At 38.0% G+C, this 17,829-nt stretch overlaps 2 protein-coding genes across 2 annotated transcripts in view; both read right to left on the bottom strand.

The window, feature by feature from the left end:
- The window catches only part of LOC113516547 (ATP-dependent RNA helicase DHX30-like), a 30,027-nt gene extending 24,811 nt beyond the window's left edge, over window positions 1–5,216 (bottom strand). Inside the window, exons 1-4 of the mRNA XM_052896762.1 lie at window positions 4,928–5,216; window positions 3,372–3,530; window positions 1,690–1,888; window positions 913–1,133 (exon numbers count right to left, since the gene is read on the bottom strand). Coding sequence (XP_052752722.1) covers window positions 913–1,133; window positions 1,690–1,888; window positions 3,372–3,530; window positions 4,928–5,033 — 685 coding nt within the window. The 5' untranslated portion in view covers window positions 5,034–5,216. The remainder of the gene's footprint in view (window positions 1–912; window positions 1,134–1,689; window positions 1,889–3,371; window positions 3,531–4,927) is intronic.
- An 8,988-nt stretch (window positions 5,217–14,204) lies between these two features.
- Window positions 14,205–15,792, bottom strand: LOC113509391 (serine protease inhibitor 77Ba-like). The gene has a single exon (XM_026892725.3). It carries the CDS (start codon window positions 15,743–15,745, stop codon window positions 14,543–14,545), a length of 1,203 nt encoding a protein of 400 aa, XP_026748526.1. The 5' UTR covers window positions 15,746–15,792; the 3' UTR covers window positions 14,205–14,542.
- Between the last annotated feature and the right edge of the window lie 2,037 nt (window positions 15,793–17,829).

Genomic DNA, 17,829 nt, shown 5'->3' with positions numbered 1-17,829 from the left:
TTAAAATTACATAATACATGCCTTTTAAAATTATTAAAAATGTTTAAATATCGTTCCTCTGGACTATTAGGATAGGATTTATGATAAACGGAATGTTAAGCTCCATTAACTGGGTCGATTTCGGTACGAACAAAAACACGAAATTGAGCCCGAAATTTCGGAATTTCATTTCATGGTAGACCACGTCATAGCAAAGTAAGTAAATAGTAAATATACATATTTATTTCTATCACAAATTAACAACATAGGGTGCAAAAACATTAATTATTGAATCAGCTATACATGTTACCGTTCTCTCTTTTTATTCGAATTGAATTGTAAATTCAAGAAAAAAAAAATAAAATTAGGGTACAGAGGTATAATACCTCAGGAATGGGAGGAAAGGGATTGTTAGTAATGGAGACTGAGAATCCCATTGCTAGCAATATACCCAACCAGGTTGATCTCCTCGCGGTTCTCCCTGGAAACTATCATGGTTAATTCCTGATGAATTCATCATGATGGGCTAACTAACCTGTTTTCATCCTCATCTATCACCCTTCACTGGTGCTCCGCCAGCGTATCCCGTTAGTGCAGGCGGGGTTAGCATACCATTTTCACCAATCAAAAAAAATCTCAGGAATGGCAACACATGGGAGGTATCATGGGCGGCAATGGAAACAGTATACCCTGTTATGTGCATGGTACTGCTCATGTCTATGTGCAACAGTTACCACTTTCCATCAGATGTGCCATCAGGTTTTAGTTTTGACATTGAAATTACAGGGTAACGAGGTATAATACTATAGTCTTCAGAAATGGCAACACATAAAGCACAGTAGATTCTATGATGTGCATGGAACTGTTTATGTCTATAGGCGACAATCACCAGTTTCCATCAACTGGGCCATCAGTTGGTTAAAAAAAACTTACTTATACTCTCTTCATAATCCTTCCATATTCTTTCAATCCGTTCCACGGAGCTGTCACTTATCGATACCTCTATCGACTCGTTAAGTTTGGTCCGTAACTCGTTCAGAACAACTTCATCATATATGGGCGAGCCCTTACTATCTATCCTTTTGTTATAATATAACCAGTGTAGAGCTTGTATGGCAGCCTTTTCCGCTGCCTGACGTTTTGATATTGCTGTACTGGAACAAGTGATTGTATATAAGCTTACGACTGTAATTCCAGTCCAGATGGTTTAAAAAAGAGTACAGTCAACCCCGCAAATAGGCGTAATTACAATAGGGGGGGAGAGCGAGGGAACAGTGGGCTATGCCCATCCCAGAATTGTCTGGTGATAAGTACTTTTTATTCCAGTTAATAAACATATCCCAGACATGTGAAGAAAGTCGCAGATAGTAGTTAGTATTTTTACCAGAGAGAGACTTTGTACAAAAGTCGATAGCTTGGGTACCTCTGTCCCATTCGTGTTTCTACCGTGAAGCAGTTGTGTTTCGGTTTGAAGGGTGGGATATGGCGTGAATTTACAGGGTACAGAGGAATAACACCTGAGTCCTCAGGAATGGCAACGCATGGGGGGTATCATGGGCGAAACAGTATGTGTGTGTATTGTTATGTCCATAGTACTGCTCATGTCTATATGCGACGGTTACCACTTTCCATCAGGTGGGCCGTCAGCTTGTTTGCCACTCTTAGTCGTATAAAAAAAAAATAGTAAAAAATATATATTGACTTACATACCATTCAAACTTCATTTTCTCCGGCCAAATGAAAGAGTATGTACATATCCAATCATTGTTCACGGCAGCCTTCCTCCGACCCTTGGGCGCCGAGGATATCTGTCTGTAATGTACTTCAAAGATCTTCTGTGGAGTCTTTGTGGTCAGCTCGTTAAGTGTCACACGCGGTTGTGGGAACAGCTCTACTATTTTCTTTAACTCTGTAAAAATATTTATTGCATTAATCACTCATTTTAATCTGCTGCTTCGTATTGTTAAAACTTTAGCATATAAGCATATTATTGCCCAATTGCAATATTGTTTATTACCATTCAAACCATTTGAAATTCAAAGTATTACGACTATATACTGGTGGTCTAACATGAAACGAAAATCCGAATTTTCGGGCTCAATTTCGTGTTTTTGTTCGTACCAAAATCGACCCAGTAAATGAAGCTTAACATTTCGTTCATTATAAATTCTATCCTGATAGCCCAGAAGAATGATATTTTTACATTTATTTATAATTTTAAACGGCATGTATTATACAATTTTAACATCAAATTTCTGTTTCGTTCGTGCCCGAAATTTCGGAAAATAGTTCATGGTAGGCCCTCTGTTAGAAATCCTAAATCAGCCAGTCGTAATTCAGCTCGACAAATTACTGCCCAGCTACAGACTTCTGGGATAACCATGAAATGAAATTCCAAAGTTTCGGGATCAATTTCGTGTTTTTGTTCATACCGAAATTGATATATAATATTTATTTTTTTATGCAACTTAGAATGGCAACTAAGCTGACGGAAAGTCAGTAAAACCTGATGGAAAGTGGTAACAGTCTCCTATAGACAAGAGCAGTACCATGGACATAACAGAATATACTGTTTCGCCCATGATACCCCCTATGCGTTGCCACGGTGTTATTCCTCTGTACCCTGTAAATTTATTACCATATCCTACCCTTCAAACCGAAACACAGCCATGCCGAAGACAACTGCTTCACAGTAGAAACACGAATGGAACAGAGGTGTCCAAGCAAACAACTTTTGTACAAAGTCTACCTCTGGTAACATGGAATTAGCATTTCGTTCATCATAAATCGTACATTATACGTAAATCTAAGAATCTCATCATATCACCCATTAACTATCCACAGTAGAACATAAGCTTCTCCCATTAGGGGGGGTTTGCCAGTAGTTGCCACGCTTAGCAAGTTAGCAACCGCAATTAGGTTTTGGTGATGTTTTAAGAAGTACACTGCTGCCCATCCCTCATCCATTAAGTTCATCATGATGATGATAAAAACAAAGAACCTACCTATGCTATAGATCATTTTAGTACAGATATTTTCTGAATCAATAATTCATAAACAAGGAGTTTTGGCTGTCCCTTACTAAATATCTAGACTGGGGAGAAGAGATTGTTAGTAATAGGGAGGTTAGTCCCCACTGCTACAAATATACCCTATCAGGTCCACCTCCATGAAAGTAATTGTTAATAATTCTTGTTGAATTTGCCACCATGGGCTGACTGACTTGCCTTTTCATCCTCTATCTTATCACCTCTCACTGGTACTCCGCCAGTGTATACCGATAGCGCTGGCAGGGTTACCATGCCAGTTTCACCCATTAAAACAAAAATATACCTGGACTAAGTAACTGGAGTAAAAACATATTATCAATAAAGTATTTACAATATTCTTACCTCTTTCACACTGAGATTTCTGTAGCTCTGTTACATCTCCACTTAATATATTTGAGTAGTATCTATGTTTTGTACATAAACAATTTAGGTGTGAACAAATGCGTTCATTACTTTTAAAATGTTGTAAATCACTTGTATTGTAAATTCTGGAAGTTAAACCTGTAATAAAAGTATTCACTACACTTATACTTTTTTTTAACAAAATGCACAATAGAACACATTATTACATTATAAAATATATTCATTCATTTTATTTATATTTATTTATTGCTATTACATGTTGTAACAATATTGGTCTTAATTTACTAAAAGTATAGAATCAACATGAACCCTGAAAGGGCACAGCGATCACATTAATAAATATTATATAAACTACATAACAAAATTTTTACATTATATATATGTATCGTCGATTAGCATAAAAAATAAAAAAAAATCATCATTAAATTAAAACAAACAGGCACAAACACAACTAACTTTTTTCATTGAAAAATTCCTGTAGCGCATAATAACTCTTTGGGATTAAATATTTTTTTAGAGCTATTTTAAACTTTTTAGAATGTTATGTAATAAAAATATATTTTTTTTATCACATGAAGCATTTAACTGATTTTCTGTTAATTTATCTCAATTATTACCATCATTTGTTAAAAGGTTTATTTATAAATAATTTTTTTTTACACAATTTAGAATGGCAAACAAGCTGACGGCTCATCTGATGGAAAGTGTTAACCATCTCCTATAGACATAGGCAGTACCATGGACATTACGGAGTATATTGTTTCGCTCATGATATTCCCCATGCATTGCCATTCCTGAGGACTCAGGTGTTATTCCTCTGTACCCTGTAAATTCACACCATATCCCACCCTTCAAAGAGAAACATAGCCATGCAAACATAACTGCTTCACAGTTGAAACACAAATGGGATAGAGGTACCCACGCAAACAACTTTTGTAAAAAGTCTCCCTCTGGTAATTGTGACCCTATTTTCACACACTGGTGCCCCACAAGTGTATACCATAGTGGGGTTACCATTTCATTATCATCCATTAAAAAAAAATTGAAGTTACAATATCCATATATGGGTCCAATAATAAGTATGTTAAGTCTGTTATCCAAAAAATAATATTGGATAACCGACTTTAAACATATTCGGAGACAGATATTAGACCAATAATAATAATTCTTTATTTGGAACAAAAATATTGGTTACAATATTATTGAAAAACGATGATATCCGTAGAAGTATAAAACTGTATATTCGACCAATATAGGCGCCATCATTATCCAAAGGAACTCAATACATAGATATCGAATCGGTATCCACATTACCATGCCTAATACATTGATAGATATTGATAGACCGGAATAAATTATAACCGCGGGTGAGATTGTAAGTAAAAACTAATAAAAGACTTTGATACAGTGGATTAAGCAAGCGATATATATAAAAATAAAGGCCTTTGTATTTATTTCTTTCTGTAAGAGCGATGTTCAGTTACGAAAAATAGGTTATGTTTCTTGACATAAAATAACAAAAGTATATTACTTACCGATATAATTATGTGTTCTGACCAATGTTTTATTACACAACACATTAGGTAATAAATGTTTCTTCCAAAATTGCGATTTACACACCAAAAAGGTCTTACGGAACATTATTTCTAGAATTTTTGGTTAAGTATAAAATTCAAATACGATAATGTATAAGTGACGACTAGAATAATGACTATTATTAGATTATCTGTGTCTAGACATATAGAAAGGAAATATATATTAAATTTTGATTTAAATTTACGGGATTACCCCGCCAGAGAGGTTATAAATTTATAGAAATCAAAACATTGCAATTTGAATGAAATTGAAATGTGAACGAATTGTCATTCAACTGTCATACTGTCAATCAATTACTGACATTTGTGTTGTCAAACAAACTAATGGCGATAATGGAATGGTAACCCCGCCTGTGTTTTCGATATACGCTGGCGGGGTATTAGTGACGGATGATGCCTGTAATGAAAGTGTGTCAGTTAGGTTGACGATGGTTTCCAGGAGGAACCGCGTGGAGGTCGACCTGACTGACTTGCTAGCAATAGAGCCATTAATCCCCATTACAAACAATCCCTTTCGCTCTTGTCAAACCAACCAACTGTGATTACTGCAGTGTCATTGTTATATAGATTATAAATATGAATTATTACCAAACTAAGGTATCAAAGTATCGTAGGAGCTTACTAGATTTGTATTATGAATTTTCTCTTTATGTGCATTACTTCAGTTTTTAACATATCTCACTTTATGCATTAATTTATCCATATAGATAAGTTTCTTTAATACAGTGCCATATAGTAATAATAAATACAATTTTAATATAAAATAACATATAATCTGGAGGGCAGGGATTGTTAGTAATGCGGACTAGCAGTCCCATTATTAATAATATACCCTGTCAGGTCGACCTCCACGTAGTCCTCCCTGGAAACCATCGTGCTGAATTCCAGATATGTTCATCACGATAGGTTAACTGACTTGCCTTTTCATACTCCCCTATCGTCCCTCACTGGTGCCTCGCCAGCGTTAGCGCAGGTGTAGCTACAATTTCATTACCATCTCTTAAAAAAAAATTAACGGTAATATTGGAACACCAAACTAAAAAGATCGAATAGGAACATCACTAATTTTTATTGTTATCGAGCAAAACCAATTAACCGTGTGGTCCCGGAATAGAATAGGCCACCCCTTATTTTTTCGCGGGTGTCGTAAGAAGCGACTAAAGGAGGACGAGGGACGGGCAACAGCGTCCCTCTTAAAACATTTCTAAAGCCTGATTGCAGTTGTTAATCCGCCTGCCAAGCATGGCAACTACTGATAAAATCCTCCAAGGGGGAGGCTTATGTACAGCAGTGGACAGTTAAAGGCCGATATGATGATGACACCAAACTAAAAAAGTAGTAGTAGTTTAATTTATCCCACTCAAGGAAAGGCAAAGGTACTGAGCCATACAGCCTACAAACTAAAAAAGACTTGATTTTTTTTTTAATGGATGATAATGGAATGCAACCCCGCCCGCGCTATCGGTATACACCGGCGGGGCACCAGTGAAGGATGATAGGTGAGGATGAAGTAGGTCAGTTAGCCCATCGTGACGAATTCAACAAGAATTGTTCACGATGGTTTCCAGGGGGAACCATATGGAGGTCGACCTAATAAGGCATATTGCTAGCAATGGGGCTATCAAACTCCATTGCTAACTAAACTCCATTCCTTTCCCCCCAAAAGACTTGAATAGGTACGTCACTAATTTTGTTTTTTTTTTTCATTGTAACCGAGCAAAACCAAGCGGATTACGGCCAGTGACGAGATAATTAAAACAACCTTCGTTTATTATAATAATATCTGGCCAATGTCATTGTCGTTCTAAATGCTCGTGCTGATGTAATAACCGGTTTGTATGCTATTGTTAAGTTTTTATAAATAATAACTTATTACTAGGCACTCTTTACAAGTATAGTTAGTAAATATTGAACATAAAATTATAAATAATACGAATATCGATGATGTTAGTGATGTAGTTTTTTTTTTATTGTTATAGAGGCAAAGAGCAGACGGCCCACTTGATAGAAAGTGGCTACCGTCACCCATGGGAGGGAAAGGGATTGTTAGCAATAATTCTTGTTGAATTCGTCACGATGGGCTAACTGACCTGCTTCATCCTCACATATCATCTCTCAATGGTGCCCGGCCAGTGTATACCGAAAGCGCAGGCGGGATTACCATTTCATTATCACTCATTAAAAAAGAAACCATCGCCCATGAACACGAGAGGAGTTGCTTGTGCGTTGCGTTGGAGTATCATGGGCGAAACAGTATACTCTGTTATGTCCATGGTACTGCTCATGTGTATAGGCGACGGTTACCACTTTCCATCAGGTGGGCCGTCAGCTTATTTTCCATTCTAAGTTGTATAAAAAAAGCCTTCAACTCTATGACGAGAGGTACAATGGTAAAAGGATGACGATGGAATCAGGGCATATATTTCTTGGAACATTCCCTATTGTACAGACTTGACATTGACAGATTCTATTGGTAACAAAGCGACTTACCTATTGTTCGCGGATTCGATTTCCATACAATACAAATATTTTTGTTCATGAGTATATTTGTTTGTATCGGTCATTGATATATATGTATTATTATTTCAGCCGTTAACTGTCCACTGCTGGACATAAGTCTTCCCAATAAAGGGAGTTTTGCTAGTAGTTGCCAAGCTTGATAGACAGGTTGGCAACCGCAGTTAGGTTTTTAGAGATATTTGGATTTAACAGCCCCATTGCTAGTAATGTCGATCAGGTTGATCTCCATACGGTTCCCCTTGAAAGCTGTTGTGGTTATTTCTTGGAGAAATCCTCACGATGGGCTAACTGCTCTGCTTTCATCCTCACCTATCGCCTTTCATTGGTGCCCCGCCAGCGTATACCGATAGTGCAGCAGGGTTATCATTCCATTGTCACCCATAAAAAAAAACCCTCTTATTCATAAAAACGTCAAACTTCTCATAAACCTATTTTAGCTATTGAACTTTTGTCTCTTTCTTTTGTACTAAATTCTCAATTTGAAAGAAAGTGACAAAATACTGTAATATTTAAAGTAGGTTTGTAGGACGTTTTAGTTTTTATGAATAAGGCGGAAAAAGAACAAGGAGCTTAGTTTATACAGTTATATTAAGGTGACCAACTATTTTTTGTTCAAAAAGAGTATACATTGCAAGTATTTCATAGGTGAAAAAAAAGAAGAAAAAGCGATCAAAACTTTATTTTCTTTTAAATGAGGATGTTCGTCTAATAATGTAGCCACATCCGAACAACTTTCATTTTGCATATTAAATTTATCTGTTAAGACGGCAGATAATGTTTTTACAGAGTTGCGACTTCTCACTGCTCCAATAATCATTCCCTAGTAAAAATATCCTTTCAACAGCAGCATTATTGCCTAGTGGACAACATAAGGAAATTTCTATTAAAACTTTTAAATTTTAAAGTGGGATATGTTCTACTGAAATTCTAATGAAATTCAAATCACTGTTAAAATAATTTTAAATATTTAATTAATAAAATTGAAGTAAAATAATCTAAAAAAATGTTTTAGAATTACAAATGAGTACTTTCAGAATACAGGATGAGCATTTTCTTCCACGCACAACCATTCTTTGGAATCAACTTCCAACAGCAGTATTTCCGAATCGATACGACAACATAACCTTCAAGAAAAGAGTATATTCCTTTATAAAAGGCCGGCAGCACATCTGCAATGCCACTGGTGTTGTGGGTGAATATGGGCGGCGGTAGTCAGTTACCATCAGGTGAGCTGCATGCTCATTTGCTCCCTGTATTGTAAAAAAAAGAAAAGAGTACGGTTTGCAAAAAAAGAGTACAAAACTCAGTAAATGAGTATAGTTGGTCACTTTAGTTATATGTATGTTAAGTTTAGTATGTTAACCTTGTTGTACTCTTACAATTGGGGCACGTTTTGTTTTATAACACATGGGGCAAACGAGCATGCGGCTCATCTGTTGGTAAGTGACTACGGCCGCCCATGATCACCCGCAACACCAACGGCATTGCAGGTGTGCTGCCGGCCTTTTAAAAAGGAATATACTCTTTTCTTGAAGGTTATGATGTTTAGTTTATAATTAGTCAACTGTTATTTACAAATGTCAATTTATTGGTAGTATATCAATCGGCCTTTATAAAAAAAAATAAACAATTTAATTCTGACATTTTGAGAGATTAGGATATTAGGGCCTCGCCTCAGATTAACATTAGAATCTAGAAATTAATATGTCATATTGTCATTACGAATAAATGTAAGATAAAAAAAGAGATTAAAAAAAATTAAATTATATATTCATAATCTCAGAATTTAATTGTAATATGATTAATATAGAACTAATATGGAATTAAAATAAATAACACATTATCTGTTTTTTTTTTTAATGGATGATAATAGAATGGTAACCCTGCCTGTGCTATCGGTATACACTGGCGGGGCACCAGTGAGGTATGATAGGTAAGGATGAAGAGACAGGTCAGTTAGGCCACTGTTAAAAATTCAACGATAAATATATATAGTCATGATAGTTTCTTGGGGGAATCGCGTGGAGGTCGACTTGATAGCGTATATTGATAGCAATGGGGACTAACCTACCCATTACTAACAATCCCTTCCCTCCCATACTAATTAACTAATCACTAATTAGTTGCGATGGATTGCTAGCAACATTCCATCAGTAACCTGTCAGGTACTTATTGTATTTCAAGACTGAAAATTAGTTTACATTTGATAGTCTTGTTTTAATGTAAAATCTTCCTTTTTATTATTCGAAAACTTCAAATTTATTTAAGTGACGGCGTAGGTTACTTCCGGCTGCGTTGATTTAAATGTCCAACTATTGTATACCCTAGTGAATTCATCACCATGACTGTTTAGTATTGTTTTAGTATTAATTAATCAGTTCCTATCAAAATGGGATATTTGCATACTATACTGTAATAGCTAAATAGGAACGAGACTTTATGAAATATAAGATCACCGATACCTACCTTATTTAATGCAAAAAAAAAATTAATTTATATTTAATATTTTATTTTTATGTTTAGTAAATAAAAATCCATTCATTCCTTCACTGACCTGATTTCATTCATTTTCATCATCAGTCACTGGTACCCCGCCATTATATATCTACCGATAGCGCTGTCGAGTAGGTCACCATTCCATTTTCACCCCAATATATATATACTTTTTACTGTTAGGAAAACGAACGAGCAGACGGTCCACAAGATGGAAAGCGGTCTCTTTTTATGTCTCTTGTTATTATTAATTATCTCTGATTACCTCATTAGAGATTACAATCGTAACCATATTTATCTGTATTATACTAGTTATGTCAGCTACTTCGTCCACATGACAGGGACATTTAGGTGGACTGGTTTAATTGGTTTGTTAATGGTCTTTTCCATTATCGGTGAAGTAGACGGAAAATATTAACACAAAAGTTTTTAGTGTCAACCACAATGTATTTCATGGTATTTGGAGTCACCTACACTATCTACACTAATCTTATAAAGTGGACAGATATGTATTTTTGCGTGTATGTTTGCAATGAATAAACTCAAAATCTACTTTGCCGATTTCAAAAATTCTTTCACCATTAGAAAGCTATATTCAGAGATATAACAACAGCCCTGAGTAACATAGGCTATATTTATTGCTAGAAAAGATTAGGGATCCTTACTAAAACTTTAGTAATGTAACTCAAGGTGTAAAATAAATGTTAAAAAATATCTTTCGTCGCGTGCGCTGTGGACAGTATCGGTGATAGAACAAAAAAATGTTCTACAATATTGAAGAAAATATCAATTACTACAAAAAACTTCGCGATATTATATGGCCAACTATTATCGTTATGTCACAATAACCACTTTTTAAAATGTCGTAAAAATGTCCATGGGTCGCTAGTATAATATAATATGATAAGATTACAAAGGATTTTTGTTGTAAATTATTATTATTATTATTATTATTTTTAAATTTTACCAAAATTCTCATCTCCCCTCTTAAGGAGAGGAGATGGCAACTAACCCCCGGCAGAAGCACAGTCGGCCGGGGTTCAGGGCCCCAGGGAGAGAAACCGGCGTACAATGCGGGCAGAATCTAAGAGCACCGCTTTCTGCATCTTTCCCGGGAGTGAGCCGCCTCGGAATCCCAACCGTCTGAGATGTTGTTCCAGACTGGTTGGGATAAGACCGTTCACCGACATAACGATTGGGATGATTTCGGTAGATGTCACCCCCACATTTCGGTCACCTCGTGAGCCAGGTCGAGATATTTTCTCTTCTTCTCGGTTTCGGCTTTCACGAGGTTCTCGTCATGCGGTATGGTGACATCCACCAAAAACACCCTCGAAAGTGCCCGGTCCATCACCACGATATCAGGTTTGTTCGCAAGAACAGTCCTGTCCGTGATGATGGATCGGTCCCAGTAGAGCCTGACGCTGTCGCTTTCGAGGACCGGCTGTGGCTCGTACTTATAGTACGGCAACCTCTCATTCGCGAGGCCGTACTTCAGAGCTAGCTCTTGATGGAGTATTTTGGCTACCTGGTTGTGCCTGTGCAAGTACTCTGTGTTGGCAAGAGCTGAACAACCCGAAAGCACATGTCTGAGTGACTCTCCGGGATGGCGACATGCTCGACAGATGTCCTCAGTGCCATCCTTCAGAATGTGCTTTCGGTAATTGTTCGTCTTAACCACCTGATCCTGTATTGCACAGACAGAACCCTCGGTCTCTCCGAAGAGATCACCGAACTGTAGCCAGTGCACGGAGGTCTTCGTGTTTACGTACGGCCCGTGAAGGGCTTTGAAGAACCTTCCGTGCAACTCCTTCTCTTTCCATACGGCCTCCTGCTGAGAGGTACCCAAAACTTCGGGTTTTCGCCAGTCCTCTTTAGCCAGAGAAAGAGGGGTGAATCCTTTGTCACATTCTATGACCTCTCTATGCAAACCCTCGTCTCTTTTCTCCAGAAAATATGTCCTGAGGCTGTCAATCTCGCGGTTGTGCATGGTCTTAACGCTTAACAAGCCTCGACCACCAGCTTTCCGCGGGATATACAGCCTCATGACTGACGATTTCGGGTGATGCATTCTATGGAGGGTCATAGTTGTGCGGACTTTCCGATCCAGGGCTTCGAGTTCGGTTTGAGACCATCTGAGCACGCCAAAAGTGTAAAGGAGTACGGGTATGACCCAGCCGTTATAAGCTCGGATTTTATTGGCGCCCGACAAAGAACTTTTCAGTACTCTTGTAAGGCGCGCAAAAAATTCCTCGCGGACTGACTGTTTCATATCCGTCTCCTTCACACCGATGTTTTGTGACATGCCCAGATACCGGTATGTTTCAGCCTCGGAGAGGGTTTTAATATTAGAGGGATCTGTGGCGATCCCGTCAGTTTGAGTGACCCGTCCCCTCTGCACATGGAGGACCGCGCACTTGTCTATTCCGAGCGCCATCCTAATAGAGCTGCTATAATCGTTTACGATATTTAGCAGCTCCGTCAGGCGTTCAACGCTCGGAGCTAGCAGTTTCAAGTCATCCATGTACAGAAGGTGAGACACTCGTGTACCTCCTCTCCGATACTGAAATCCAGTCCCCGAATTCTCCAGTAAAGTACTGAGTGGATTCAGGGACAGGCAAAACCAAAGTGGACTCAAACAATCGCCCTGGAATATTCCCCTCTTTATCTCTATCCGGTCAGCGGTATCCGTCAATCGCTCGCCCTGGATAGTCAGGATCGTCGTCCACTGCCCCATGCATGCCTCCAAGAACACTCGAACTGTACCGTCGATCTTGTACAGCTCGAGTATCCTCCGGAGCCATGAATGGGGCACGGAATCGAACGCCTTTTTATAATCTATCCAGGCGGCGGAGAAATTCCGACGGTTACGCTTGACCACGTGGCCAGCGACAGCATCAATGAGGAGCAGCTCCTTCGATCCGCGGCTACCGCCCCTGCATCCGTTCTGAGCGCCAGATAGGATCTTATTCTCGTACACATGACGAGAGATCTTAGCGCTCAGAACGGATGTTAACGTCTTATATATTGTCGTAAGACAAGTGATGGGGCGATATTTAGATGGATCCGCGGTATCGTCCGTCTTAGGAGCTAAATGAGTGATCCCGGTTGTAAGGAAGTTCGGGAGCGTCCTGTTTTCGAGGGCACTCTGGAATTGCACGGCTAAGGTCGCATGGCTGGCCGAGAACGCCTTTAACCAGTAGTGCTGCAATCCGTCGATCCCCGGACTTTTCCAGTTCGGAGCCCGACGGATCGCGGCAACCACGTCTTCCTCCGTAATGGCAATGGCGTTCATCGGCGTATTATTATTATTATTATTATAGTTTGCTTCAATAGATAAATAAATAGAATTTAATAAAAAGTGAACCATGTTTTGACGAAATTACGACCTAAAAACTCTTTATTTGAAATTAGTAATAAATCGAATAATTCAATGAAACAATCGATTTTTTACTTGTATTACTATTAGTCGTCACCAGACTGTCTTATCCGACTGCCAAGCTTAGCAACTACGTGCAAAACCTCCTAAGGGGAAGTCTTATGCTCAGCAGTGGACACTTAAAAAAAGAAATTGATTCCCAAAGAGGGTTGACGTCAAGCAGGCGGCCGGTCGTAAAACTATAGTCCAAATTTTTTGTAATATGGACAAAAAATATATTACGCCGACCGCAAATAATGATTGGGATAAGGATAGGAAGATGATGATGATGAGACTGTTTTATAGTGGAATCGATTATTTGTTTCTTCACATTTTTATTAAGTTTTATTGAATAAACATAAGTATAGTATATTATTCATATATATTTATTCGTTTATATATGTAATTTTAGTATGTATGTATATCAATAATTAGTAGTACCGCATTCCAGTATTCTGACACTTCCCTATGGTTGACTGGGAGAGAATGCTTTTAGCATTAAGTCCGCCATGTACACATATTTGTACTAATAAATAAATAAATAAAAACCTATCCATCGTTCACTGCTGTATATTTCCTCTATATAGGTCTACCCTATTTTCATCACAAAATGCGATCCAGGATCTTCCTGCAACACGCTATGTATGCTTACATGGTATATAGGTAAATATTATTATTAGTCACAGTAATAACTTATATTTAAAGTTGTTACATTAACCATCGCAATAAACATAACGACTTCCTTATTTGTAGGAAATAGGGCTATAAGAAATAAAAATGCAACAGTGATTATCTTTGTAGTTTTTTTTTTTATAATTTATACGTAAAAAAGTATTAAAATATCTTCTATAAAGTCACATAACAATCAAACTTAAAATACACTTCTAGAGACTTCTAGAAATCACGTTAATATTCAACTAAAAATTATTATGTATTGTAAACACATCATGTAATCAGTCTTGCTATTGATAACCTACATCTTGAGTATTACGACCAGCAAAAAAGTATATAGCAACTAATAAATACATAAGTCTGTTTACTGACACATATGTATCGAACAAGTTCGAAAGATTAATAAACTTTGAAAGAATTATAAATAAATAGATTTCATTATATTCTATTAGTTAGTATACAGTAGGTTTAGAGTAAATGCCTCCAAATAAGACAGTGGTAGTAGATTTTTCGATTACAAAGTATATGAAAGGTCTGTTCGCATAGAAACTTGGTGATGATATCCTATCGGCTAAATAAGCACTCGACACCGCAGACGCTACAGTTCCTGACTCTGTAACCTCGATATCAGCTTTGTGGACGATTGCAGACACGAAGATATCTTCATTGGTCACTCTTTGAAAATTGGCCAAATTTGGCTGGAATATATCGTAAACTCCCATATCGTTTAACGGCTTGTTCATCACCACATTCGTTGTAATATGAAATCTTGGGATTTTCACATCAATCTCTTCCAAACCGAAGTCATCGACATCAGACTGGAGCTTCTTAAATATATCTTTTAGTGTGAATTTCGCAAAGTTTCTGTAAACATCATTCACTTTTAGTTTCGGGTACGGCAGGATGAATATCATCGAGTATTTACCATCGTCTCCATAAGGAAGCTCCAATACAAACGACTCTAATTCCCTAATATTTGAATAAGGGAACTGGCCTTTCTGGAACATCATGTTTACGGAACCAATCACCGTCTTTCCCTCATTGTAGAAAGGTTCAACGACCGTCTCCGACTTATTGAAAGGTGACTGCCAGAGTCCTTTAAACGATATGACGTTTGTCAATAGCATTCTCGCTTCAGCGAAGTCATCAGAGCGTAAAACGTTTGAGACTCGTCCGCCGGATTTTTCTATGTATGTATTCGCGATCCTAGCAGAGTTAGGATCTTGGAAGTCGAGCACTTTCACCGACGCGTCAAAGTCGTTTTGTATTGTGCGTTTGAATTCCGGGTACACATTGAAATCGTTGTCGAGAAACACAAAGTTTTTGCTGGTCAGCGTAACAGCATTAGTCTTTGAGTTTAGTACTATCGACGACAGTTCCTTGTAGCCTTTGATCAGGTTTCCCCTGTTTTTCGGGAGTATAAACGCCCTTGCAAGTTGGTTGTAACTATTCCCGGTTGCTCCTAAGGCCACACCTGTCATGAGAGTCCAGATTCCGTATGGTGATATGACGACATGGCCATCGGTCTGCAGTTGTGTGTAGTGAAGAAGCTCGATACTAAAATTCCTTGGTCTGTCATTGAAATCAACAGCACAGTAACACGTTGCGATTATAAACAACAATACGATAACGGACTTCATTGCGCTCTCGGGCATGTCTGGTAATGAACTAAACAATTATTGTGCGAAACGGGAAGTTGACTAATTTATAACGAGTCACAACAAACTTGTTGTTGTTGGAACTTCTACCGTATTGTCATAAAGATAAGATTTAATGTGGTTCTCGTTAAATTGTTAACTTGTAACTTTTATCCGGCAGTGGTGAAGAAGCGTGTAACTGGTTTTGAATCGTGACGATCGAGCCGATACGTGTTGTAGGTAGGCTATATGCTATTGCATACTGTTCTACCGGCAAGCGGTGTTCAAACTTGACTTTTTAATTTTATTGTTTATAATATAGGGCGCAAACGAGCATGCGGCTCACCTGATAGTTAGAGATCACCGCCGTTCATAGATATCTGCTACGTCAAAGAAATTCCAGGTGTATCGCCTTTTAGAAAGGAATAGACTCTTTTCTTCTGCTCGCTGTGTGGTCTCGGCACAAAATAGGGTATCTCTTCCTGTTCCGTGGGTACCGTAAGAGGAACTTAATGGTCGATGGATGGGTAGTACCTAGCGTCTTTCTAAATATTCGTGCATAATTAAATGCTAACTGCGGTTGCTAAAACACCTGCCAAGTGAGGCCATTACTAGCAAAACCACCCAAGGATAAGTTAGACAGCTAATGGCTTCTGTGATGATGATGATTACCTATCTATTTATTAATTAATAATTGTCATAATTATTCTTCCTATGACTAATTTCATTTGTTAATTTTAACCATGAGTAATGCATGAAACCACAGAAACAATCACACACTGTGATGCAGTAATAATGAAAATTATATTAAAATAAATGTGAGGTCATATAAGTACATTGCGAATCTGCATCATCAACATGTTACTATAAATCATGAAACTATACGTTTGGATAACGAGTTGGTAGTAGGGTATAGCGCAAAATAAGCTGATGATTCACCTGACAGGAGACTTACACGTACATCTCTCTTCGGTCCCACACTCTTGACAGATTGGTCGTGATTTTCACGATTATAATGGATCGTCGATGAGGCTCTTCTTCGCGATTGAGGCCCCCGCAATGTGTCTCCATCTATTTCTGCTCACAGCCTAGTGAGAGCATTCCACAATAGATTGTTTTAGGGCCGTTTTGATGAGGTCAGTCCATCGCGTTGGTGGTCTACCTCGAGGTCGTGTCTTGTACTGAATCTTGGATAATTAGATGTTCCATTTCGAATGATATAGCTTTAGCTACTTGAGAATTCGTTTTTGAACAGTCGACGATAATCTCTCTCTGATTTTCAGTTCCTTAAGAATGGAAACGTCAGTGCGTTTTTTTTTAAATTGATAATGGAATAGAGCCTCGCCTACGCTAACGGTATACGCTGGGGGAGCACCAGAAAAGGATGATAGATGAGATTAAAAAGGCAGGTCATTTAGAATATAGTAATGAATACACCTGGAATTCAGTATGATGGTTTCCAGGGTGAACCACGTGGAGATCGACTTGACAGGGTTTTTTTGCTAGCAACAGGGCTGGTAGTCCGCATTACTAGCAATCTCTTTCCCTACAGTTCGGTAGGTTAAGTAGTTAGTTTATACATTTGTAACAAATATACATAAACTCTCCTGTGAAGCACTTGTGCTTCTGTGGCTATATTTGTTTGAATATTTTGATATGGCAGGTAAATTATAATCGATTTTTAGTAATGGCGATACTAGTACCTTGTGGTATAAAAAATATAAACTTTACGTATGTGGAATTTGAGTAAGATAGTGTATTTTTTTATACAACTTAGAATGGCATACAAGCTGACGGCCCACCTGATGGAAGGTGATAACCGTCGCCTATAGACATGAGCAGTACCATGGACATAACAGAGTATACTGTTTCGCCCATGATACCCCCCATGCGTTGCCATTCTGAGGACTCAAGTGTTATTTCTCTGTACTCAGTAAATTCACGCCATATCCCACCCTTCAAACCGAAACACAGCCATGTAAACACAACTGCTTAACTGTATTACTTACTATAGTTACTTAGCAAGGTCTATTGTTGTCAACTCCATATAAGCACTTCAAACAAACGTTTTCCTGTTACCTTTGGCCGATCTCTAACACAAT

Source organism: Galleria mellonella, unplaced genomic scaffold (assembly GCF_026898425.1).
Source record: "Galleria mellonella isolate WM207_F2 unplaced genomic scaffold, CSIRO_AGI_GalMel_v1 utg332, whole genome shotgun sequence".
NCBI classification, from domain to species: domain Eukaryota; kingdom Metazoa; phylum Arthropoda; class Insecta; order Lepidoptera; family Pyralidae; genus Galleria; species Galleria mellonella.
The sequence above is the reverse complement of the archived record's forward strand: the minus strand, read 5'-3'. Positions and strand labels throughout refer to the sequence as shown.

Excerpts from the sequence above, each read along its gene's own strand:
- LOC113509391 (XM_026892725.3), bottom strand. The coding sequence starts at position 15,745 with ATGCCCGAGAGCGCAATGAAGTCCGTTATCGTATTGTTGTTTATAATC.